The 25378-nt window shown below is 45.3% G+C and overlaps 1 protein-coding gene across 1 annotated transcript in view; it reads left to right on the plus strand.

The window, feature by feature from the left end:
- The window catches only part of MKRN2 (makorin ring finger protein 2), a 153603-nt gene that overhangs the window by 45544 nt on the left and 82681 nt on the right, over positions 1 to 25378 (plus strand). Inside the window, exon 4 of the mRNA XM_078661423.1 lies at positions 18030 to 18334. Coding sequence (XP_078517549.1) covers positions 18030 to 18334 — 305 coding nt within the window. The remainder of the gene's footprint in view (positions 1 to 18029; positions 18335 to 25378) is intronic.

Genomic DNA, 25378 nt, shown 5'->3' on the forward strand with positions numbered 1-25378 from the left:
GTAGACTTTACTTAAGGATTAACTTTTGCCTGAAATCCTTCGAGCAAGCTGACTCTGCATGTTTACACAGCCTAAATGACCCAACCTGCACTTCTTTACTCATGATTATACAGATGCAGTGTCAAAAAGAGAGCCAGGCTGAATGTAGGGCAGGGGTGAAAATGGATGAAGCACAGCTTAATCAAAAAATGAGAGAATCAGATTGTATATTTTAACAGCCCTTCCTTTTCAGCGGTGCTGAATCCATTCTAGGAGCTACACGTATTAATTGTGTACATCAATATTCATCAATTCATTTCTCTATTCAATTCATGAACATTAATTGGGGAAGGCTTGATACTGTTACAAGTAGCTATATAACCTGTACATGTCACAGGGGCATGTTGAATGCAGCAACAGCAAGTGAGAAAGATGGCCCCTATAATCACTATTCCCATTAATAATGTCCAGCCTCAAGCAGAAACAATACCTCAAAGCCATTCTGACCAAGTCCATGCTCCTTTTTCCTGGTGTATTTCTGCAGTTATTTGGTGAAGCTTTTGTGTGGCTCAATTAACATTAAGAGCATTTTATATATTTGACAGTGCGAATCCTTAAGAGAGGACAAGGTGAAGTTATAATGTTCAGATGCGGTAAGGGTAGGAGGCACTAGGCTATGAACAGGGTAATATGTTTCAAGTTTTCAAAATAGACCCTATAATCCCAATCCTAACAATAGAAAATATACAAATATCCCTATTTGTCTATTTCTAATCCAAAACTCTCAGCTTTTAGCGGGGGCATTCGGGGCAAGTACATTTATTCCTCCTAATAGATCAAAAAACACATTCCCAAAGGACCTTAATGGCAGATCGACAACTCTACCTGTTTGACCCTTATCTATATATAAATACCTATTTCAGAAGAACACCTAACACTATTCCCTATACTGATCTTTTATATTCAACCTGCATGTTGCCAAGGTAACAAAGAATAGCGTAACGATCAAGAAGAAACAGAGTTATGTAATCTCAACTCTCCCAAAATTCCCTCACTACACTATCAGAGAGCATTAATTCCCCAGTGCTTTCCTCTTCAAAGCCTCGCTGGCAAGCTTCTGTACCATCCGGACGTTGGTGGTCTTGACCACCGGCATGGGTTGCTACCTCTCCAGAGATGGTTTCTTCAATCAAAGTCTATAGTTCTTTTGGCCGTTGGCCGCATTTTCTATCCGGGCTGAACAATGTCCGGATGTTCAAACAGTATATGTTCATCTGGGTCAGGCATGATGGCAGCAAGTTATTGTTCCAATGACACCACTTCACCATGTCTCAAAAGATCACCATCTCCAAAAGGCACTTGCTGAGAGATCTGATCATATTCAAAATCAGGTGTTTCTCTTGTTATCCACTGATCATATGGCTAAGGAAGTGGTGCTGGTTTTCTCCACATCATTGGTATGGATCAGGGTCTGTGCCCTGTGCACTTAACAGCAGTCTGGGTGGTGAATGGAACTTGCACTGGCCTCTGAAAACTGTTGGGTAAAGACACCGTCTCTAGGCCTCAGCTTGTGACCTGGACCTTTGAGACTGGGAGAGAGACTGGCCTTCACCTATGAATGGATCAAATCCAAATCTTTAGTCGACACAGTAATCAACAATGAAAGTAAATTCAATGTCAGATTGTCCTTAATCTTGGTACACCCTATACATTTGCTGTATTTCCCATAACCCTCTCAACTGGTTGCAAGACCTTCAAAGGGCAGATCTGGGGGAGCAAATATTCTGTTGAAACGGGCTACCTTTTCCTGTGCTATAAGTATGACACATCATGCACCTCTTGACATAGAACTCTGCCACCCTGGGAATCAGATTATTGAACCATACATGATCTGACATGGCCACTATTTCTTTAGCACTAATGTGGGCTGATCTGTGGGCCGTGGTAACAATAGCATTCACATAATAATTTGGAAGCACTCTTCTTTGCTTTCCTGACAGATCTATCCAACATCCTGTCGCATCCTGACACCCATATCTTTTACACTGTTCCTTCTCTTCCTCCGTAGCTTCTTCCTGTTTTTCCCTAATGCAATCTAGAGACTGATTAAACATAGTCACTTCTGGTGTCCATCTAACTTTCCCTACAATATACATTAAACTATACTCTAAATAGGCTGATTGTTTAGCTGTTTCATTGGCAAAAGTCTTTCCTGTATTACCTCATCTTATAATTTCCTTGTGGACAAAACATTTAACAATAGTTACTCTTTTTGGCAACATCAAGGTATCCAGTATCTTTACTATACATTCCCCATGCTGTATCTTATCACCATGCAAAGACAAAAAACCCTGTGTTGTTTCTAGAGGCGTCCGAAAAAGTGGGCAACTCCAAAGGCATACATATTGATGTTTGCAGCCAAATCATTACTTAATTTACAGGCTCTAGTCAAGCTGTCAGCTCCATAGATTGCTCTGACATTTGTTGTATTTTACATAACTCAACCACAGATTTCAAGGGAGTAACTGTATAGGCCGCTGTACTAGAGCCATCAGGTAGTTTGTAACATGAATCATCCACAGACAGTTCCCCTGGTGGGGCAGATATATGGGTATCTGTCAGGTCTACCCGTCCCTTAGTCTCCTTCTCAGTAATAAATATGCAATCATGTTTCTCATCTTGTTGGGACTCAGAAAGGGGCAGTACAGTGGCTGGATTCAAAATGTTACTGCATTTCAGAGTGATGTTTGGAGCAAAAAGTGTCAACTCATACCCTGTTAATATCGCACTTGTCAGGTGCTGGGTCTGAATTTTTTTTTTTTTAGATATCCACTAAGTGTGGTACCTGAACTGTCAAATTGTGACCTTAAATATAATTTCAGATTGGTTTATCCCAGTAGGGTCCAATGTGGAGGAGAAATATGCACAGGACCTATTTCTTCCTACATGGGTCCGTCCTAGCTGCAACCATCTTTTACATGCACAAATTTGTAATAATCTGGTTTTACCTAAAGCAGGAGCATTACATAAAGCCTTTTCTTCAATTAAAAAATGACAGCTTCACACTGATTAGTCCAAGGAAGCAGCATGTATCTGTAATTTAATGTTAAAGCAAGCAGAGGGTTTGTAAATAGTGAAAAATTTGGTAATAAACGCACAGATATTAGATTGAGTCAGTGGTTTCTGCAAATTCTGCACCAATTATATCTTATGTTGGTGTAGCGTCTTACCCCCTTCGACAGGAGGAGACCTAAATAGGTAACCTTCTGTTCACAATACTGTAATTGGAAAAGAGATACTTTGTCCAAGGAGGCTAAGTGATGCAATCATTTCACTGTAGTCTGTTTGCAACCTTCTGCTGCATTGCTATGTCTCCAATGAGTGGCTCATGAGCTACCACTAGATCACCAGGTACCTGTGAGTAGCTCTCCTGTGTGCAATCCAATCAGTGTTATAAAAAACAAAACGCATGCATTCAAGACAACATTTCTTTTGTATTTTCACAACACATAAACTGATGTCTACAGAAAAATAGTTGACATTCTAAAAATGTACTTGAGTTATTTCAGTTGGAGATATTTTATTACTCATAATTATATCTTAGTGCAGGGGAGTATTGCAGCAATTGTTTTTATCTAGTACCCATGTACTATTTCAGTTCAAATTTACTGCTGAAAACCCTGGCTAATGCACCAATGTGGTCACTACTGATACTCTTGAACGGGGTGGTCACTTTTCCATCACTAGTGACTTTTGTTACAGAAAATGTTGGAGACCCTTGTACTAACTTTCAGTTGTTGTGAAATAGGGCTTTGGTCGGGGATGCCAGAAAATAACCATTGTTTTTATATAAGTAAGTATGTTACCAGGCAGATAGAAGCTGACTGGGTTTCTGACCAGGTTTCCTATCCCTATCAGCTACTGTTATGGCAGCCCAATCTCCTCCCTAATCAACAGCATGATCCTGTTTCCGGGTAAGTCGCCACATATCTAGTGGCAGGATCATACTAAAAAACATATTGGTATCTGCTAAGGTCATGATACAGTAATCAATGGCTGCCTGTACATCATCATAAAATTCTCTACGATTTTTCAGTATGTCTGGTAAGGAGGCTTTTAAAGTGAGTACATCCGTCCTTTTCCAGGGAGTATATGCCCAATTATACAAAAAATGGTCTCTAGCATTGGGACTACTGGGGTCATCATTATCAGCATTCCCTCTTTCAGGAATGAACTGTGGTGCATCTTCCCTCATAGGTCTTATTCGGGTAGAGGAAGAGAGTTCATTATGATATCCCATTATCCTTGCTATCGCAATATTAACTCTGCTTATAGGGAAGGTCCCTATCTGACACTGTCGATTAATAGCTCTAACATCATGTAACCTTGTGGGTATACAAGGAGGGAAGGAGCCACTAAGATGGTCTTTGTACAAGATGTTTATTAGGCTTTCTGCACAAGAGAGCTGCTTAAGTCCGGTATACAGTTTCAGGGGTCTTGGAGTAACTTCCTGCTCTTTGGTCTTTGGGAGGTCTCCTTGGCCCGGTCTTTCGCGGCTTGCCCGGTGTGTGCAGGAAAATAAAAGAAAGGTGGCAATTACTTCACTGCCTACCTCTGAATAAGTACGGGGAATGGAGTGAGGGTAACTATCGTGGGAACATGACAGAGCGAACCACTGTCACCAACAACGAATACCCAAGCTTTGAACCCGAAGTGCGGTGAAGTGCAAAAGGCAACTGGGGTGTCCTGGTCCCTCCCGCTCCCTCCGTTACCCGGTTCCCCCTTTATTAAACTGGAGAAGATTGCGGAAACGACCCCGTACCTGCTTGAGCCACGCGTCTTCCTGCGCGTGGCTGGGCAGTGTGTGGGACCGGTGGCCTCCTGGCTTCTCCCTCGGCGGGGACTCCAATTCTCTCTTCCTTTCCAACGGTCCGTTGTCGGTTGGCTTCGTCCCGGGTCCTCTGCTTCTCCAGTCCGACTCGGCGTCTTCGGTTCCTTCTTCTCCGGGTCTGCTTCTTCTCCGGGGCTCGATGTCTCCGCGTCATAACAGCAACTCCGCGTCTTCTGGCTCCTCCTTTTCATTGGTGACATCACCTGGGGATAGGCTGACCTCCGCTGACGTCAGAGGGGCGGATTCAGGGCCAAGGGAATCCAGGCTTCCCTTAAAGGGCCCGGACCACTCCTGTAGGGAAGACGGAAAGTCAGTCACGGGGAATGATCCTGATGCTTTCGTGACCCGGTGACACATCAGCTGAGCATTTTGTCCTGTAATAGTCTCCCACTGAACCATAAGTTGATGAAAAAGCTTATTTATCAGACCAAGAAGTTCGCCCTCTGAAAAATCTATATATGATCTACCATTTCTTCTACTTTCATTTCTAAATCACTTAACTACTGTCAACCTTATTGCGTTCTAATGAAACTAAGGTACAGTAGAACGAAGAATTCGAGGGGTCAGAACAGATACAGGAGGTACGGGATCATCAGTCATTTCAGGTGCAGTAGCCTGAGGTGGAGGCGCAGAGGCCTGGGATGGGGTTGCAGTAGCCTGGGTTAGAGGGGGTAAGGAATGTACCAGTACTGGTTGGAAAATAGGGAGCTGGGCAACCGCAGGCAAAGGAAGGGGAGCCGGGGGTACAGGGGGAACAACATTTGGTGGTCCATGGGGTAGATGTCGTAGGAAAGTGGGTTTCTGTTGCAGTAACCCCCCCACCCCCCACACTTTTGCCAGATTACTGATGCACTTTTCCTTGGTGTGCCCTGGGTCCCTGCCAATCAGGTTCCCAGGGCCTGTGTTCTTCCCCCAAAAACTAACCCAATTGGCATCTCTGGCCACAGGTCAGCCCCTGGTAAATGGTACCACAGGTACCCAGGGCACAGTGACCAGGGAAGACCTCAAAGAGCTGCAGCACTTATAGTGCCACCCTTAGAGGCCCTGTACCCTGACACTCACACACTGCTTTGGCAGGCTGCATTTCCAGGTGCAAAACAAAGTGAAGAGTCGACATGGCACACATCCCTGTGTGCCATGCCCACAAAACACTTCCCTGGCATACATCGGTCACCCCTCTAGCTGGGTGCCCTATGCCAGTGGTTAGGGTACAGGTGCATGAACCCTGACCCCTACAGTTCCCAGGTTCATTCCTGGGCACTAAGTGCAGCACTGACATTAGTGTATATGGTGCTGGGAGTTTGTCATTACGAACTCCACAGTATCATAATGGCTGCACTGAAGGCTGGGAAGTTTGGTATCAAACTTCTCAGCACATTAAACCCACACTGATGCCAGTGTGGGATTTAATGTAAGATGCATGACAGAGGGCATCTTAGAGATGCCCCCTGAAACTGGACCCACTCCAAGTGACCTGACTGAGTGGCTGCCAAGGTTGCCACGACCAGACATGTTTCTGGAACCCTGGGTCGAGAGCTGGCTGCTCTCGGGGGCCTGAAACAATGCACATCCTGGGACGAGGTGCCAATCCTCCTCCCCCAGGGATGGGCAGGGTTCACGAAGGAGAAGCTTCAAAGGCAAACCGCCTTTGTGAGCCTCTCCAGACCACTTGCTGTACTCAGCAACTGGCCCCACTGGTTCTACCCCCCACTTTGGGTGGGAGACCCGGCAGGAAAAGCAAAGTGAGGAAGTGAGGTGTGCCCACCTCTGCCAACTCCACTCCTAAGGTGGGGGAGGCGAGGTGAAGCTCAAACTCAAGTCCCCGGCATCTTGAGGATGGGGGAACCAGAAACAGGCTCCTGCCCCCCTCCCACTGGAGAGTGGCAGAATAGGCGGTGTAGCCACCCCAGGGGAAGGGATCCATTGGTCCCTGCCCTTTACCTACCGGTAAGGCCCCTAAAGTTAGTATTTAGGGGCACCCTGAACCTTCCTTCCTCAGATCCAGCAACCACAAGAAAAGGACGAAAAGATGTGCAGCGCTAACAAGAAGACGACGCCCACTGATTTGGCCCCAGCCCTACAGGCCTGTCTCCCCTCGAACCTGCTCCTGCAAAACCCCGGCGAGTCCAGCGACCATCAACCTCAAAAACCCCGGAGGGCCTGCCTGCATTCACTTTCCAAGCAATTTCTCTCGTGAACACCAGACGTGTTTGAACTGCAGCTTCTGGTGCCAGTCAGAAACAGCGAATCCAGCACACTCTGCACCCGCCAAGCCCGGCCCGTGTTTGAGTGAACAAACACCATGAGGAGGTCCCCCCGGCGATCCTGACCCGAGATCCGGCGACCCCTGACCTGCCTCAAGCCTCCAGAGGATGCCAGCAGCCTCAATCCAGACATCCCCCCTACCGCGACCAGAGCGGGTAAGAAAATCCGACGGCCAAAGGCACTCCTTCACCCGACGCCCCACGACCTTGTGTGCCCAACCCAGCGGTGCCTAACCATCCCTCTACATCCCAACATACCCCTCAAATTGGTGGTCACTCCTGGAAGATCCTCGTCCCCGAGCCTGCAGTGTTTCTTTGTCCCAGTGGATTCCCATTGAAATCAACAGGGCACCTGACCTCAAAACAGCACCCTGCACCCGGCTGCCCTAGCGCCACTGAGGGTGCCCCTTTGGTGCTAACATGGTCCCAAACGTGCCCTGAGCTTAACCCTAGGAGCTTTGCTCCCACAACTCTGTGGCCTGCTTGCCAGCTGACACCAACCCGAGTCCCCCATCCTCCATAGGAGAACATTGGGTCTCAACACTCTGCACCCAGCTGCCCGAGTGCCGCTGAGGGTGCAACAACAGTGCATCACTGACCTTGGGAGACCCCTGAGTCTAACCCCAGAACCCTAACTCAAAAGACCGATAACTTACCTTGAAACCGATAACTCATTTTTCCTCGTAGGATAACATTGACACTTTTTCTCCCAAAAAGTTTCTAAGTGTCAACTTTTGGAAACTGCAAATATTCCTTAAAAATCAGCCGCAATTGGCCAGGGTGCACACCCTAGAGGGGCTCCATTTGGTGCGGTTAAAGCAGGATGAATTTCTTGGCATCGCAAGGGAAAGGGCCAAGGCCCAGAGCAGGGATGTTCAGGGCAGAATTAATGAGCTTGGGGACACGGCGGGAAGGTTGATAGCGTGGCTTGACAGGCGGGAATGGGCGTCCCGAGTGGTACCTGAAGTAGAGGGGCCAGGCACGGTTCCGGTCACAGACTCTCAGGCCATAGCCAACTCTCTTGCTGCCCATTATGGCTCTGTCTATACTGCAACCGCCAAATTCACGGAAGTTGAAAATGCAGAATTGCTTGGGATATACAGCTCCCTACTCTCTCAGATGCAAATAGAGAATATCTGGATTCTCCCATCACTATCGACGAGGTGGCACAGGCAATCCGGGAAGTCAATTTGGGCAAAGCCACGGGGCCCAACGGGATTCCCATCGAGCTATATAAACTAAACTTCAACAGACTGACCCCCCCATTTCCGGTCTATATTATTGGAAAGTAGGGAGCGGGGGCAGCTGCTGTATGATCAACGGGTGGCAAATCTAGTTGTAATCTACAAAGATGGCAAGCCGAGAACGAGCTGTGCCTCATATCGACCGATATCATTATTGAACGTGGAACCTAAGGTCCTCGCCAAGCTACTGGCGACGTGGCTGATCATAGTAATTACCACACTGATACACCACGACCAATCTCGGTTTATGCCTCACCGAAATACAGCCCTCAATCTGCGGAGACTCCACGGTGTACTGGGAAGAGTGTCCACCATATTGGAACCAGCAGTAATAGTGTTGTTGGATGCTACAATGGCTTTTGACTTGGTTGAATGGCCCTATTTATTTGCAGTCTTGGCCAAGTTGGGTTTCTGGGAAGAATATTGTGGGTGGATTTGGCTTTTGTACTCTGCCCTGGCAGTGGAGCCGCTGGCTGCTTGAATCCGGCCTGACCGGTCTATCCGTGAAATGAAATTGTCTCCGGACTGGGAGGACAAGGTGTCGCTATATGCAGACGATGTCCTGTTATACCTCACAAACCCCAGGGGCTCATTGAGTTTCCTCCTGGATGTGCTGGCGATTCATGGAAGGTATTCGGGTTTCACCGTAAATTGGCTTAAGTTGGTGGTTTTCGTCGTAAGTGGGGCGCCACCAGTGATACCCAGAGGCTGCCCGGTTCGAGTGGTTTCAGATGGGTTCCGTTGCCTCGGAATATACATAACCCTGGATCCTGCGCTCCAATACGCAAAGAATCTTGATCCACCCCTGCAAAGGCTCAAGAGTGATGTCGCGCACTGGAGAGCCCTCCCTCTGTCCATGTTGGGCAGGGCAGTCCTGTTTAAAATGATGGCGCTCCCACGCTTTCTTTATGCGCTCCAAAACACGATGGATCCTGTGCCCGCTTCCTATTTCAAGGATATTGAGTCACTAGAGGCAGCTGTTGTGGGAAGGCAGTGGGAGCATAAGCTGATGCTCGCTACGCCACTGTGAAATTCTGAGAGACTGGGTAGCCTCTGGAAAACTAAGGGGCTTGATAAATGGGACATCATCGGGATATCCAGGATCAAGGATGTCTGGGGAGACGGCACAATACATTAATTTATGGCACTGCAAGCACAATATAAATTGGCAATACCAAATGTTTCCGCTACCTACAAATCCGCCACGCATTGTTAACTCGGGTTCTGGTGGGCACATCGCTCCCGGAAGCCTCCTCCATTGAGGATAGGGTGCTTGACTGGCATCTCCCAGAAAAAACTTTCTCTCATTTATAGAAAGCTCATTAATAACATGGAAGATCCGCTACGGGGGCTGAGAGGGAAGTGGACCGGTGACGGTCTGGAGCTGGATGATGAGGATTGGCAGGAAGCGATCTCCTCCCCAAGAGTGGTTGCCATTCTAGCCAGGCTGCGGCTAGTGCAGCTTAAAATCCTACACAGAGTTTATGTCACGGGTCTGGGCCTAGTAGGCATGGGACGGGCAGAGAGTGACGAGTGCAGACTGGGATGTGGCTACATTTATGCACATACTCTGGAACTATCGACAGATAGAACAGTATTGGGCCGATATCCACGGCACATTGCGGTCTGTGTTAGGGGTGAATCTGCAGCCGCAGTTGTCTATTTAATGTTTGGGAACCCTCCGATCTCAACGCATTCACCACACAGTGGGCGACCTTAGCATTCATGTTAGCGAAACGTAATATCGCACAACTGTGGGGAGCCAGTCAGGCACCCCGGGTGGGGAAGTGGAAGGAAGACCTGGACTGGTGCATGTTCAGAGAAAACTCGGTCTTCATAGCGAGAGGATGCCCGGGGAAGTGGGGTAGGATCTGGGGAACGTGAAACAGATATAGAGGCGACATTTGTCTACCGTCATCGGGAATTGGAGGCTACTGAAACCCCCTGATTTGTCTTATATAAAATCTGTCAATTATTTTGTATAAGTGATTTGCCTTTGTACTGGATGTGGCAGCCTGTTTGTAATCAATTTGCTGTAATGTGATCGAATTGTTTAATAAAAAGAAACATAAAAAAAATCAGCCGAATAACCAAAACGCATTTTCTCAACTGTTTTCTGGAAATGTCCCAGTGCTGAATCCAGGATCCAGCACTGAGTAAGAAAAAGTAACGATAACCTAACTTACCTGCTAAGTGAATTTCCTCCCATAGGATAACATTGGTGATTCTATGTGAAAAAGTTTCTAAGTGTCAACTTTTGAAATGCAATAATATTCCTTAAAAATCGTACCTTTAACCAAAACGCATTTACTCACCTGTTTTCAGGAAATGTCCCGGGCTGAGTCTAGGATCCAGTCCTATGTTAGCAAAAGTAATCTGAAAAGTAATTAACTGCATTTTTTTACTTAAAAAGCCCATTCAATTGAATGTACCATACCTGCAATGTGTTGCAAACTGCTTTCTTAAACTGTAACCAAAACCAGTACAAGTTACACTGCTATTTTGAATTGTGTTCATACAAGTAATTTACTACTGAAAAGTATTTGTATGCTTACCTGCACCAGGCTTGCTTGGTTTTAGAAATAAAACAGTATATTTTTGTATACAAAACAAGTGGCCTGGAGTTCAGTTCTTGAGTGTGTGAGACCATTTGCTGACTGAGTCTGTACATCAAATGCTTTACACTGTCCTCTTATACTGCCTTACTGCTCGACCAAAGCTACCACTTTAGAGAGTAAGGTTCTATCTAACTTTAGCCTCTGCCAAACCTCTGGAGACCCTTGGACTCTATACACACTGTACCTCACTTTGGTGTAGTATATATAGAGCCAGTTTCTTCCAGAGGTGTTAAGGGTACATATAGGGGCGGGGGTCATTCTATCAACAACCCATCAATATCTGAGTCCATATCTTCTTGGTGAACCTGAACTGCTACGGTTGGTCTAACTATACATTCTTTAGATATTAAACATCTATGCTCTCTATCTAAACATTTCTTTTTCTCCTGAACTTCCTTATCCTTCAATTCCTTATGCTTCTGAAACTTGGTTTTCTTTTCCTGCTTCCTTTATACCTTCTCTGCCTTGAGCTGCCGCTCCTACACTTCTTTCCTCCACATATGCAAACTGTCAAACATAGCTGGCTTAACCATTTTTTTTTAAACAATTGTTTCTCTAAATACTCGAGTTTGTGAGGGTCCATGGTTCCCTCTAATGGCCATTGCAACTGGGGATCCCCTTTTGTATATTTGTTCCACAATGCATTATACATGATTGGACAAATACCATATTTGATGTACATCTCAAAATTCGGCGTACCTTCTGGTGGCGCCGGCTGACTTGCTTCCAAATGCTCTGCTTATTGCAGCAGCAACAACAAAACTTCCAAAGGGTGCTTAATACAGGCATGTTATATAAGATAAAACAACTTATAAACAGAGAGAAATAAAAAATATTCTCACATTTACCTGTAAGACAAAATGTTAATCAAAACAAATAGCAAGTCCAAAAACAGAGTCTAAGTTTCAAAATTTCAAGCAGATACCAGACAAATACCAAACCAAGCAAATACTAAGCAAATCCTGACCAAATGAACCGGTTCAATACAGATTTATCTCATGTGTAGTCTTCAACTCCCACCTGTCGATCCTCCCTGATCCAAAAATGACCATCCGAAGTCCCAGTCAAGGGAGAAGCCGCCAGGAAGATCAGAGTCGGAGAGCTGAAAAATCACCTTGGACCACGAGCAACTCTAATCTCTTCAGGTGGTGGCCCCCTCAGCAAAGTTCGTCTTACCGACCCGATCTCTTCCCCTGATCTCACTTCAAGCCTTTGATGGGGTCTCTCGTTCGGGCACCAATTTGTGGAGCAGATTAATTATAATCTGCTTGATGCAGGGTCACCACCATTGCCATGGGTCCTTATCAAGTAAGGAGGAATCAACAGTGGAGTGAAGTACAAAGTCATTTATTAATCATTCATGAATGGGTCTCCATCCAACGAGCACCATGGAGTTACACTTGAACGATGGTTACATGGGTTTTTATAGGGAAAATCACAAACTAGGAACGCCCAGAGGTAAATAGAACTTTGGAAAGAGCACCAAATTGAGGTAAGGCAAGAATTGACAGCCTCGGTGTCTTGTACAATTGCTACGTTGTAAGGCTGAACAAGATGTGCTATTCTGAGTAGACTTTACTTGAGGATTAACTATTGCTTGAAAACCTTTGAGCAAGCTGACTCTGCATGTTTTACACAGCCTACAATGTCCCAACCTGCAATTCTTTACTCCTGTTTATACAGGTGCAGTGTCAAAGAGAGCCAGGCTGAAATTAGGGCATGGGTGAAAATGGATGAAGCACAGCTGAATCAAAAAATTAATGAATCAGATTTTACATTTTAACAGGGTGAGAGAGCTTAAGCACTTTAGCACTGGTTAGCAGTGTCCTAAAGCCAGCAACAATAAATTCAGTGACATAGTGGGAAGACCACCATAAGGCTGATACGTCTAACATATGCTAATACAATTTCAGTTCTGCTGACCGGCTAACAGCAGCATTGTACAATCCCTGAAAATGGACCTCGGATTTTGCCTTAGACCTTTCACATATAGACTATTGCAAATGTAACATTGCCAAAGCAGAGAGAACACTGATCTTTTGGGCATAGGTTAGATATTGGAATAGATTTTACAATATGTTATATGTTATGTTATAGGTGGTTTTGTAGCGCGCTCAATTACTCTGGAGTATCCTGGCGCGAAGAGAGAGATGTGAAGAGGCAAATGCTACAGATAGGTGAGAGAGAATTAAGGCGTCATTTTAAAAAGATGGGTCTTGAGTGCTTTTTTTAAAAAGAATGACATTCTGATTAGCTCGAAGAGCCAGAGGTAGAGAATTCCAGACAGCTGCTGCTTTCACAGCAATGGATTGTCCACCAAGGCGGGATCGCTTGAAGCGTGGAACAACCAGCCGGTGTTGAGTGGCAGATCGCAGGGGGCGGGTGGGAAGATATAGAGAAAAACTTTTCCTCAGGTAAAGTGGGCCCTGATCGTAGATGGCTCTGTGGGCAAAAGTAAGGGTCTTAAATGTAATCCGTTGAGAGACTGAAAGCCAGTGCAGACTGCGCAGATGGTGTTGGACGCTAGTCTTCCTTGAGATGTTAAAAAGGAGTCGGGCAGCTGCATTTTGAATTATCTGAAGGCGGTTAGTCAAGTATGCCGGGATGCCGATGAACAGGGCATTAGCGTAGTCAAGGCGAGAGAGAATGAGAGCTCTCGTCACTGTTTCTCTCGCCGCTCTGGGAAGAAGAGGAAATCATTTGCGGAGAGCTTTAAGAGTACCAAAGCAGCCGCAGGTGAGTTTCTTAATGTGTTGCTCACATTTTAAATCTTCCCCGAACCACACCCCCAGGTTTTTAGCCGGATTGCCAACTGAGCTAGGAAATGGAATGTCCGAAGGCCACAGGGATTCTCTGAAATGTGAGGGTAACTGCCCATAGAATAACATTTCAGATTTGTCTTCATTACATTTTAGCTGGGCAGATGCCAGCCAATTGAAGACTGAAGAGAGACAGGTCTACGCGGATGAAGTGTCCAGGTCCGTGGCCGACCAAGTAAACAGCAGCTGCGTGTCATCAGCGTAGGCTATTATTTTAGCACCCAATTGTTCGGCCAAGACAATCAGAGGGGTCAGGTATATATTAAACAATAACGGACTTAAAGTTGACCCCTGGGGCACCCCGGTGGAAAGAAGCTTGGCCGATGACGAGCAGGGGGATAGCCATACCTGCTGAGTCCGGAGGAGAAGAAATGAAGTCAACCACTCTAAGGCTGAACCGGTGATGCCAATGGATGACAGACGGGTGAGGAGAAGCTGATGGGGAACCGTGTCGAAAGCGGCAGAGAGGTCCAATAATATTAGAGCCGCTCTGCCGCCCGCGTCCAGACATTCCCTAATAGCCTCAGATATTTCCACCAATGCAGATTCTGTGCTGTGAGCAGCGCGGAATCCGGACTGAGCGGGGTGGAGGGCGTGAGAAGTTTCCACAAAAGTGTTCAATTAGCGGATAGCAATCTTCTCTCAAACCTTGGTCAATACTGGCAGCAAAGAGATTGGCCGGTAGTTAGCTGGTACTGCCGGATCCAGGCCCGATTTCTTCAGCAGTGGCAGAAGTTTAGCCTGCTTCCAACAATCGGGGACTGTCGCCGTCCTAAAGGAGAGACTAATGATTTCAGTGACCTCATGACAGAGCACCTCCGCTACCCCTCCAAGAACGCGTGCGGGACAGGGGTCAGTAGGTGATCCAGATTTCATGGATTTTAGAACTGCTAGGCTAGGGTATCGACTTCAGATGGTGGGGAAAATTCCCTGAAGACGTGAATAGTGGAAGAAGAAGGTGGGGAGTGAGCTAGGGCTGGGAAGCTCTGACTGAGACAGGCAGTGCGCAGACTAGCCTGGATTCCTGCTATTTTATTTTTTAAAAATTTGGACAAATCCTCACACCAACGCGCAGAGGTTGGTACTATTGGTTTCTCGGCGCAAGGGGAAAGAAAGCTTTTGAAAATAACAAAAATGTCCCTACTGTTATTGTTGGCCTTAGAGGTCCTACCCGCATAGTAATCACTCTTAGCTGTCCTAATACTGGCATAGTATTCCCTCTGAGCTGTACGTAATACCCCCTTAGCGGTAGGGCAATAAGAAAGCCGCCAGCATTTTTCCAGTTTTTTGCAGCCGAGCTTCAGCTCTCTTAAAGCAGGCGAGAACCAGGGCTTGGAGGGAGTGGAGCGATTTTTAGAGCTAACGCTCCGTTTAGAGGAGGACTCCACGCCCAAGCAGATCCAGGTGTTAAAGAGCTGTACAGCAGTGGTCAGCTCAGGGCCTAACGCCGGACGACCCAGATGAAGAGCATTGGACAGGGCAGGCAGATTAATCTGATGACCGGTATTAGGCATGCTATTGGAGGGTGGGTTTCTAAGGACCAGGAGAACCTGATCAGCATAGGATTAGACCAGGTAAGTGTTTCAGGGTCAGATAGCGATAAGGGATAATTGGAGTACACCACATCCAGGGTATGGCCCCCGGAGTTTGTGGGCAACGTGACCCATTGAGTTAGTTGGGCTAGGCTAAGAGACTCCAACAGGTTATTGGAGTCAGGTAATTCACTCGCCTCCACGTGGATGTTAAGATCGCCCAAAAGAAGAAATCTAGAAAACCTCAAGGCTCGGGGCACAATAACATCCGCCAGCGCCTTAAGGAACGGTCCAGAAGGGCCTGGGGGACTATAAACCCATGTGCCTCCCAGAGTGAAATGAGGTGAGAGGGTGAGAGAGAAGTGAAGAACCTCCCCATCTCCTAACTCATCAGAGGAGTCGCTGTGAAAGGACCATATGTCTTTAAATACAATAGCCGACCACCCCCCTCTCCCCGTTGCTCGATCAGCCCTGATGATTTTAAAACGTCTTGGGATGGCAAGCTCTATGACGGCGGCACTAGAATTATTGAGCCATGTTTCTGTTATAAACAAAATATCGAGGTGGCCATCGGACAAAAGTTTAAAAATGTCAGCGGCATGTTTACTCATAGAGCGCGCATTTATAAGAGCAGCAACAATTGTTTGTGTATTGTTGGTAACGTGAGTGGGAGCAGCCAGGGTTTGAGAAGAGCCAAAGTCACACGCAGGGCAAAAGCTAGGGACGCCATCTGAAACATCCCATGGCAAAGTGTCACTGCACTCGGCGGTTTTGAGTGCAAATAGCTCCTCTTGAGAGTACCTTATTGAGTCCTCAATCAGGGCGGGAAAAATTTGGGCACCATGTCCAGCGCTAGGCGCGCCCGAGGCGCAGACGGGCAGACCTTTGGCTTACCTTTGGTGCGCCCACTGCGCGTTCGAAAGGGCATGGTCAATTTATGGGTGCACCTCCCTCCCCCAGCTAGAACGCTGCCACTGGTCCAGCCGGGGTCCGGGACTACACTCAAGATGGCCACCACCCACACTAGCCGCATGTGTCTCAAAGTGAAGCTCAATTTATGGGTGCACCTCCCTCCCCCAGCTAAAACGCTGCCACTGGTCCAGCCGGGGTCCGGGACTACACTCAAGATGGCCGCCCGCCCTCCTCTCAATTGGCACAACAGCCGCGGTGGAACAGGGCAGGGAAGGCACACCTCAGCACCCCAAATGGCAAATCAGGTAAGCTTATCACACACAAAAGGATTTGTCCGAGCAGTGCGTTAAAAATAAACGAAAGCGCCTCTGTGCAGGACTCGGGCACAAAAATATTAAAAGTACAGTTTAAAAGTGATAAAGTGTAAATGGGGCCTCAACACATCACGCGGGTCCGCGTGGGAGCTGCCACCACCCACACTAACCACATATTGCATTTTTTGTAAGTTCAGATTTTTCCGATTGGTATAGGTAAAATTCTGCATACCTCCTATTGAGATACATTGTGTCTTCAATGATGTGCCTTTATCAGCTGATCTGTATTTCATACTTTCCTTCGGGCCCTTCTTCTAATATATGTAGTTATCCGGTTCAGACCCCTTGTTAGCTACTTTAAGTTCAACTTGCTGGTTAGCAGATACAAGTTAAAGAGATTTTTTGACCATCACTGGCTTTTTTTCAGGAGCACTATTACTCCTAAACCGCTTTAACAGTTTCAGGAATCAATTCCAAGTTTTCCATCAGATGTGTTTTTGCTTAATTATTGAATTTCAACAAAGAGGCCAGCATCATATATGATGCGCTGGGTTTTTCAAAGAATGATTAACCACTACATTTGAAAATGTTACTTGAACAGAAGAAAACATTCAGTATCTATGTTTTCCTCACATCATGATCATTCTGTCCTGAAAATAATTTTTTTGTTCATGTAGGCCTAGTTGTATAACGTTTATTATTGGAGTCTACAGTCACTATTAGGCAAGATATCTAGACTTGGATCAAAGTAAAATCTTACTGGCATTTAAAAGCAGCACAGTGTAGTAGGTTAGCAACTAGAAATTGAGTCATGAAAGCCCAGCCAAAGAAGTACAGCTAGCTTGGTTCCTTTCCAAAACGTAGCTGCACATTTAACAATCCACGAACCTGCTACTTTAGTCAATCCACATTGTGCTTACATTCAAGAAGAAATTTTATTTCTTGCAGGATGAGAAGAGTTCAAACTAAAGCATTGTTTCCATGGGTAGGCATGGACTGTGTAGCACGAGTGGCATCTTCCAGTTTAGCTCACTTTCATGATTGGGATTTGCAAATAAAGGCAAATTATAAGCGCAGTTGGGTTCAACTCTTTTGTTAGATGAGTAGATTACCACTAATGCAGGGAGCATACCATCCAAAATCCATTCGTGTAGCAATGTTCTAATTCTGGAGAGAAATTCATACACTGTGCTTGAGACTTTTTTTTATGTAACAGGGTATGAAGAATTTATGTAACTCCCTCTTTGACATTAACATTTAATTACTTTCTGATTTCCGAGAACTATGTTGAGATGTTATTTTGGGTAAAGTAACACTTGCCTCACTGGCCTACTTTATTTTCAAACAATGTTAATTCACCTAGTGATTGGGAATAGAATTAACTGTATGTCTTTGAATTCTTTGGTGTGCTGCTCTCATTCTGTTTAATAAGATTATTTTTATTTTATTTTTGAAGATTTATCTGGGTTAACCGAAGACAAGTCCCTGTCCAATTCAGCTTACGATCCAAGCTTTTGCAATGACCAAATAGAAAGTCTTGAAGCCAAACCTCATTCCTATTTGGATGCTATCCGGAGTGGACTCACGGAGTTTGATGAAGGTGGCCCTTACCCTGATGGTCAGCAGATGTGTCCCTATGCCGCCGCTGGGACCTGTCACTATGGGGAAAGCTGTTTATATCTCCACGGAGAGCTGTGTGAAATCTGTGACTTGCAAGTCCTTCATCCCTTTGATCAGGAACAAAGAAAAGCGCATGAAAAGGTAAAGGAACTTCTGCTCCTATTTCACAAAACCGAAGAGTCGCGGCACATGTATATATTTTTTTTTTACAGACACAAATCACAATACATTCAGAGGATAGATCAAGACTACTCCTAAAGTTACACTTCTTATTCAAAATATTATCAACATTGAGAACCAAGTCCATGCATTTATGTTTATTAAAATATTCTGTGTGATAATAAATAACTTAAATTTGAAAATGTATGGAATGACTTAAGCATAACAAGCCAAAGCGAAAGAATGATAAGAACCATTTATAGAGTGATTGGATTGCTTGCAGGACCAGTAGCATGGCTGTTTTAATATATAAATTAGACTTGCCCATCTACTCAATAAACCTTCAGGTTTGTGCTTTTTACATTGAAACATAAGTTTTCAAGTTTATCTTAGTCTACTGAGTATATTTGGCTGCTGATTGTTTCCTCGAAGGATGAAGTTTATAATTCTATTTCGCCAGAGGATTCTCCTAAGCACTAAATTACCCCACCAGTGTGCAGAGTTTCAGGAAGGTCGCCGCTGGATAGTTATCGCTAGGACCATGTTTCCATAGGAGAAGCATTTTTTGTTTTCCTAATAACTTTGGCGCTGTTTGACAAATCTTCATGAAACTTTCCACAAAAAAATGTTCTTCCACCTCAGTTCCTTACTGCAAAGTTTTGGGATGATCCATGAAGCAGGGGCTGAGAAAAAGGGGCGGAGACCCAAAACGTGTTTTTGCCATTGATTATTTAATACGGAAATTAGACTCTGCTACATTCAAAATGGCTAAACAGAATTATTCAACATTTTTGCAGAAAGCAGGATCTTGGTCCTGAAAGTGTGTTTTTGTGACCTGGTGTAAATCTACTCAGTACTTTCAGCAAAATTGAGGTTAGAAATATATTGTGTAGATTTCACACCATAGAGGATCCACAGAGCCGCCAGATCTCAAAAGGAGATCTGATTGGCTGCCACCACATCCACAACAATGTGGTGGCAGCCATCTTGGGACTCTGGACACAGTCCCTTGTCCAGGAAAAAAAATGAAAAAGATATAAGTGGCAAACAAGCAACCCAGGGCCAGTTTCACCCTTGTTATCAGCCAGCCATAGCTTGGTTCAGGTGACACAATGTGCACGGGTTCCGCGTCTGTGCAGAACTCTTCCACATAGGGCAACACACTAAAGTATACAAAAAGTGATGAATGGAGAGTTGAATTAATCATAGTCACTGGTAATTAATCGGGTCACAGCCCAGTCCATCGTTATTTTGCACACCTGCATCCATCCATTTGCAAATCAGTCGTGACACTGCTCAAATGGGAACAGTCCAGGCCAAACTGCCTTGCCAGGTCTCCCCTGAACTGGAAAATCAGCGTCCTAGGACCTGTTTTGCCCTAGTTGGGCCTCCTCAGCCAGTTATAGGAGGGCAAGTGCACTTGTTTTTTTGGGGGGAGTAGAGTGTGTGGCCTCCCCACTAGAGCCTATTGAAGGCTCCAAGGACCCCATCGCAAGGGCTAATTTTATAATTAGGGGAGTGGGGCATGTGACGGCCCTGCCTGAACCTTTTTATAATAAGAGGAGGGGGGCCGAGACTATGAAGACCCCATCTCCTGGGGCCGATTTTATAATTTGGGGGGGGAGGGGCTGTTTTCTCCTACAAGCTTCTAGGTGGTCTGGGGTCCCATTCTCCGGTTCTGGAATTTTCTAAACTGGGAGGGGGACTCTATATTCCAGAGCCATAGTATGTCCAGGACATAGGGTCGGCTTAGGGCCCGTGTTCTGAGGACCTCAACCCCAGAAACAACATGTTTTCCTTGCGAAAGAGCACTCAGGGAAAGTGTAATGTGCTCCAACTTGTGGGAGCGCACTTTTTTCCCCCTAACCACGTTAGCGGGCAGGGAAACAGAATTGCTCCTTCATGTCCTCAGTGATGTCATGAGTGATGTCACTGATCATGTCATGCGTGATGTAATGCATGAGTGTTGGAAAGTGGATTATTAGTAGAAAATATATATTTACCACTGCCAATAAGGCCACTAACGCAATATAGGGCTCAGAATAGGTCTCAGAAAATTATTCCCATACTCAACCCATGGTAGCTTGGCTTGGCTGTGAGCAGGTAGGCTTAACTTCAAAGACCGGTATGTAAATCATTTGAAAACAACAATTCAGTAAATAATTAAGACCCAAGTAACAACAAAATCCAACACCAATTTATAAAAATGGGAAACCTTTTTATCTTTAAAATGACTCCAAAACAAATAAAAATCCGTGTAGGTATCCTGCATTATGAATTTTTAAAGATTTAGCACAATATAGCACATAGAAACCTATATCACCTATTTGAGGTTCTGGGAGCACCAGACTGGGACAAAGTCAAAGTTTCTGGCCGAACGCGATGGATCCCTGCGCGTCTACCCCTCGTGGTAGGTCTCGGTCAAAGTTTTTGAATCCTGGAGCTTTTCATCCCGGGGTCCCTTGAAGCTCTCAGCCACTCGGATTCGGTGAGGGTCCCCTGGCTTGAGCTCCTGGTCAAACATATGCAAGTCAGACCTCTGGATTCATTGAGGGTTTGCCAGCTTGGGTTTCCACCAACTCCCTGTCAAACTCTGAAAGTCTGACCTCTGGAGCTTTTCAGCGGGACGAACCTGGATGGCAGGCCGGCTCGCAGTTGAGGGTCGCCGGTTTGGCTGGCCAGGTTGAGTCTCTCCACTTATGCTGCTTTTTTTTAAAGTTTCTCTAAAGTTTTCCAAAGTGTCCAAAATGTACTCCAAGGGTCTGTAATCTTCAAGATGGTCCTTAAAAGTTAGGGACAATTCACTTTGGACAAAACCCTTACAAATCCACTGGTAGTACTCCAGGCTCTGGGTTCTTGGTGGTGATCGTCCAGATGAGCTCTGTTAACCTGTAGCTTGCAGGGAGTGCACGCTTTAGTCCTTTTGAAGCAGGTATGATCCACAGGGGTGTAGTTTCAGATTGTGCAGCAGGCGCAGTCAGTCAGAGTGCAGGGCCTGGTTGGTGCAAATCAAACTTCCAGCATGGGCTCTTCTTCTTCTTCCTTAAGTTTTGAGTAGCAGATCTGAGAGGCACTGCTCCTCTTAGATACTTATTCAGTGTTCTCTGGGTCACACAGGAGGGCACTCCTGTCCAGTGATGTGAGGGCAGTACCCCAGCGCACGACCATTTCCTCCAAAGTGTGGCACAATAGTCACCCAGAAAGCACTATTTCTCCAAAATTCAAATTGGCTGAAGTCTCTGCAAAGGGGGCAAGAGCTGGCTAAACCAACCTCCAGGATGGCTAATCTCAATTTCTTCCCTCGCCCTGGCATCTTCCCATTCCTTCCTAAAGCCTGCCATCTGGCTGGGTTCAAAGAGGAGTGTAAATGAAACTGGCTACTTCTGCCTGTCTCCTCCTTCTTTTGAAGATCATGGTTTACGACCCCTCCCCCTTGCCCTAACATTCATATGCAGCAGAACCCTCTCCTCCCAGAATGACTCTCTCACCCCAGGGGCTACTTATCACCTCATCAAAGCAACCTGGCTAACCCATTTAACTCCGACCAATTGGGACAAATCACTAAAAGGCTGAATTTTGGCTTACCGACAAAGTCTTATAACTTCCTGGCTGTACATTTTAGGATAAATTCAACAAATTCATGTTGTTGGATTTATCAATACCATTCTAGTTGGTCCTTGAATTATAGTTTCCTGTGTTTCCTGTCAGGTGTTATTAATTAATAATGTCTTGCCGTGTTAACCTATGTAGCTTGGGATCTGCAATGGGTAAAATGAACTGGGCAAGATCTCCCACACCAGGGTTCATAAAACATATTCTATAAGGACTCTGCCTATATATGCAGGGCTCCCACCGCTGGAACAACTAGAAGAGACATTAGGGGTTCTGAATATGTAAAAATATTTCAGATCCTCACACCACAGTGCTCCAAGCAGAAACGTCGATTTGGGGACGTACTTTACTACAATTTGGGAAGTGATATGTGTAATTTCACTAAACCCAAGGAATATAAAACCTACTTTATAAGGGTCTACCTTATAAGTACCTGACTCCCCCATTCCCCCACCGCCACCACTGGGACACCTAGGGGATACCCTGGGGGAACGTAATATGCCTAAATATTGTAGTTTATTAATTTGTAAGGGCCCCAAACACCAAAGTGGAGTTTGCGCTCAATTGCCACTTTAAAAGCAGCCCTGTGTTGCAGGACTGCTTTTAAACTGACCTCTGACCTCAGCAGTTCACACATGCACGTGCAGAAAGGGCTGCTGGCATCTAAACTGATGTGCCCTATTATGTACTAGGGACTTAAATGTAGTTTTGATTCCCCTTGCCCTAATATGTACCGGTATTCACAAAACAAGACCTAGACCAAGCAGGCATAAAACATTCAATCAATTGCTGGTGTAGCATCAAATGCAAAACTTTTTGCACAATACTCCTCTCTTTCAATTGCTGAGGTAGGAGGTACATGCAAGTTATGCCATAATTAAAGAACATATGCCCAGACCCTTGAAAACATAAACCAGTTGTGAGACAACAAATAACACACACCTATGTGCCTAAATAGGTAATCGGAGATAATTAGAAAAAGTGTGTGTGAGCGAGAAAGCACCTCACGGGCGAACCACCAACGGGAACCTGGCAGGTACTCACCAGGATTGCCCTGATCTCATCATTGGCGGCTTCAAGCTCAAAAGAAAGATGGTGTCCACAAAACAAACAAAACAGTGTTTGTGGGGAAATGCAGTGTGTGAGGGGAAACAAACAACACAATACGTGTCACACAACAAATACGTAAAAGACCACGAGCAACACGGAACTTAGCTTTATTCTGTCACTTTCGTGTTGGTCGTGGGGTGTTAAAAAAGTGAGAGTGGCTAATACCTATCTAGCCATACTCCACTTGCCGACATGTTTCATTGCCGCTTCCATTTTGGGCAATTTCTTCAGGGCGTTACAGATTTTTAAGCCACTGCATGAGGACAGTCGTTGTCTTCACAACTGAAAAACAAAGAATAATAAAAACACACACATATAGTTTGTCATCCTTTCATATACCGAAGCCAAAGGGCAAAAGGCTTCAAAAATGTGAGAGATCCCGGTCCACATCTACCATCCAGCTATTTACCCTCAATCGACCACGTTGGCGCATACCAGTCGAGAGGTCCAAACCAGAAATAGGTTTCACTGTGACTCCTAGTGTGAGTCACTTTTCTTGTCTTTCCGCAATTTTGCTGTGGAAAATAGAGCATTAATGGTTTTAAAATTGCGGAAAGACAAGAAAAGTGACTCACACTAGGAGTCACCGTGAAACCTATTTCTGGTTTGGACCTCTCGACTGGTATGCGCCAACGTGGTCGATTGAGGGTAAATAGCTGGATGGTAGATGTGGACCGGGATCGCTCACATTTTTGAAGCCATTTGCCCTTTGGCTTCGGTATATGAAAGGATGACAAATTATATGTGTGTGTTTTTATTATTCTTTGTTTTTCAGTTGTGAAGACAAGGACTGTCCTCATGCAGTGGCTTAAAAATCTGTAACGCCCTGAAGAAATTGCCCAAAATGGAAGTGGCAATGAAACATGTCGGCAAGTGGAGTATGGCTAGATAGGTATTAGCCACTCTCACTTTTTTAACACCCCACGACCAACACGAAAGTGACAGAATAAAGCTAAGTTCCGTGTTGCTCGTGGTCTTTTACGTATTTGTTGTGTGACACGTATTGTGTTGTTTGTTTCCCCTCACACACTGCATTTCCCCACAAACACTGTTTGTTTGTTTTGTGGACACCCATCTTTCTTTTGAGCTCGAAGGCGCCAATGATGAGATTAGGGCAATCCTGGTGAGTACCTGCCAGGTTCCCGTTGGTGGTTCGCCCGTGAGGTGCTTTCTCGCTCACACACACTTTTTCTAATTATCTCCGATTACCTATTTAGGCACATAGGTGTGTGTTATTTGTTGTCTCACAACTGGTTTATGTTTTCAAGGGTCTGGGCATATGTTCTTTAATTATGGCATAACTTGGATGTACCTCCTACCTCAGCAATTGAAAGAGAGGAGTATTGTGCAAAAAGTTTTGCATTTGATGGTACACCAGCAATTGATTGAATGTGTTATGCCTGCTTGGTCTAGGTCTTGTTTTGTGAATACATAACTGGGTGGAGGGCGACCCATGACCATTTTTCCCTCTAAGCTCCTTGTTGATAATTCTAATATGTACCGGGCCTTATAGGGGAAGTTATGCCAATCCGAAGGATAAGCATAACCCATAGTGTACCCTTGTGCATGTAGGTCTTTTCACTGTATTCTAAGTGTGTTTTCAGCATAGCACTGGCCCTGGACCTGGTTAGGCGGAGCCAGGGACAGTCAGTTACCACCAGTACCAGTCAGCAAAAAAATCCGGGGGTGCACAGGTATGACTTTGCAACAGTGAGGTCATAAGTGCATTACGAGTGCGTAAGTTCTAGTTGGCTCAGCTAACTAGACCTACAAAATTTCACTGGTTTTGTAGGAGTGAAATCTGAGTCTAACTTTGAGGTCCATGTAACCTACTGTTTTTTTCCAGCAAGAAAATGTTATATCCCTTTCTGACTCTGAGTGTGCTTACTTCAAATGCCTGTTTTTCTAGCAGAGTTCTTGAGCATAAGATTAGCACAGTGCTATCCATGCAAAGCTAGAAAGTGACAAACCCTTTTGCCATTTTTACAGAAAAGTTTTTAAGTATAGGATGAGCTAGTGCTATCCGTGCTAAGCTGAAAAATGACAAACTCCTCTCACCACTCCAGGCACAGTATTATTACAGCTTTGGATTGGTAAAATATCATCCAAAGTGTCGTATGTATATAGTATAACATAGTTGCCACTCTGTAGTTATAGTTAGGTTTAGAATGTCCATAAGAAAAGCATTTGTTGTTTCACTAATAACTACGGTGCTGTTTGGCGAAACTCTCCATAAGAGTTAATCCACCTCTGCTCCTTCCTGTAACGTTTTGCAGTGATTCATGAAGCGGTGTCCCAAAACTT

This window comes from Lissotriton helveticus, chromosome 9 (assembly GCF_964261635.1).
Source record: "Lissotriton helveticus chromosome 9, aLisHel1.1, whole genome shotgun sequence".
Taxonomy (NCBI): domain Eukaryota; kingdom Metazoa; phylum Chordata; class Amphibia; order Caudata; family Salamandridae; genus Lissotriton; species Lissotriton helveticus.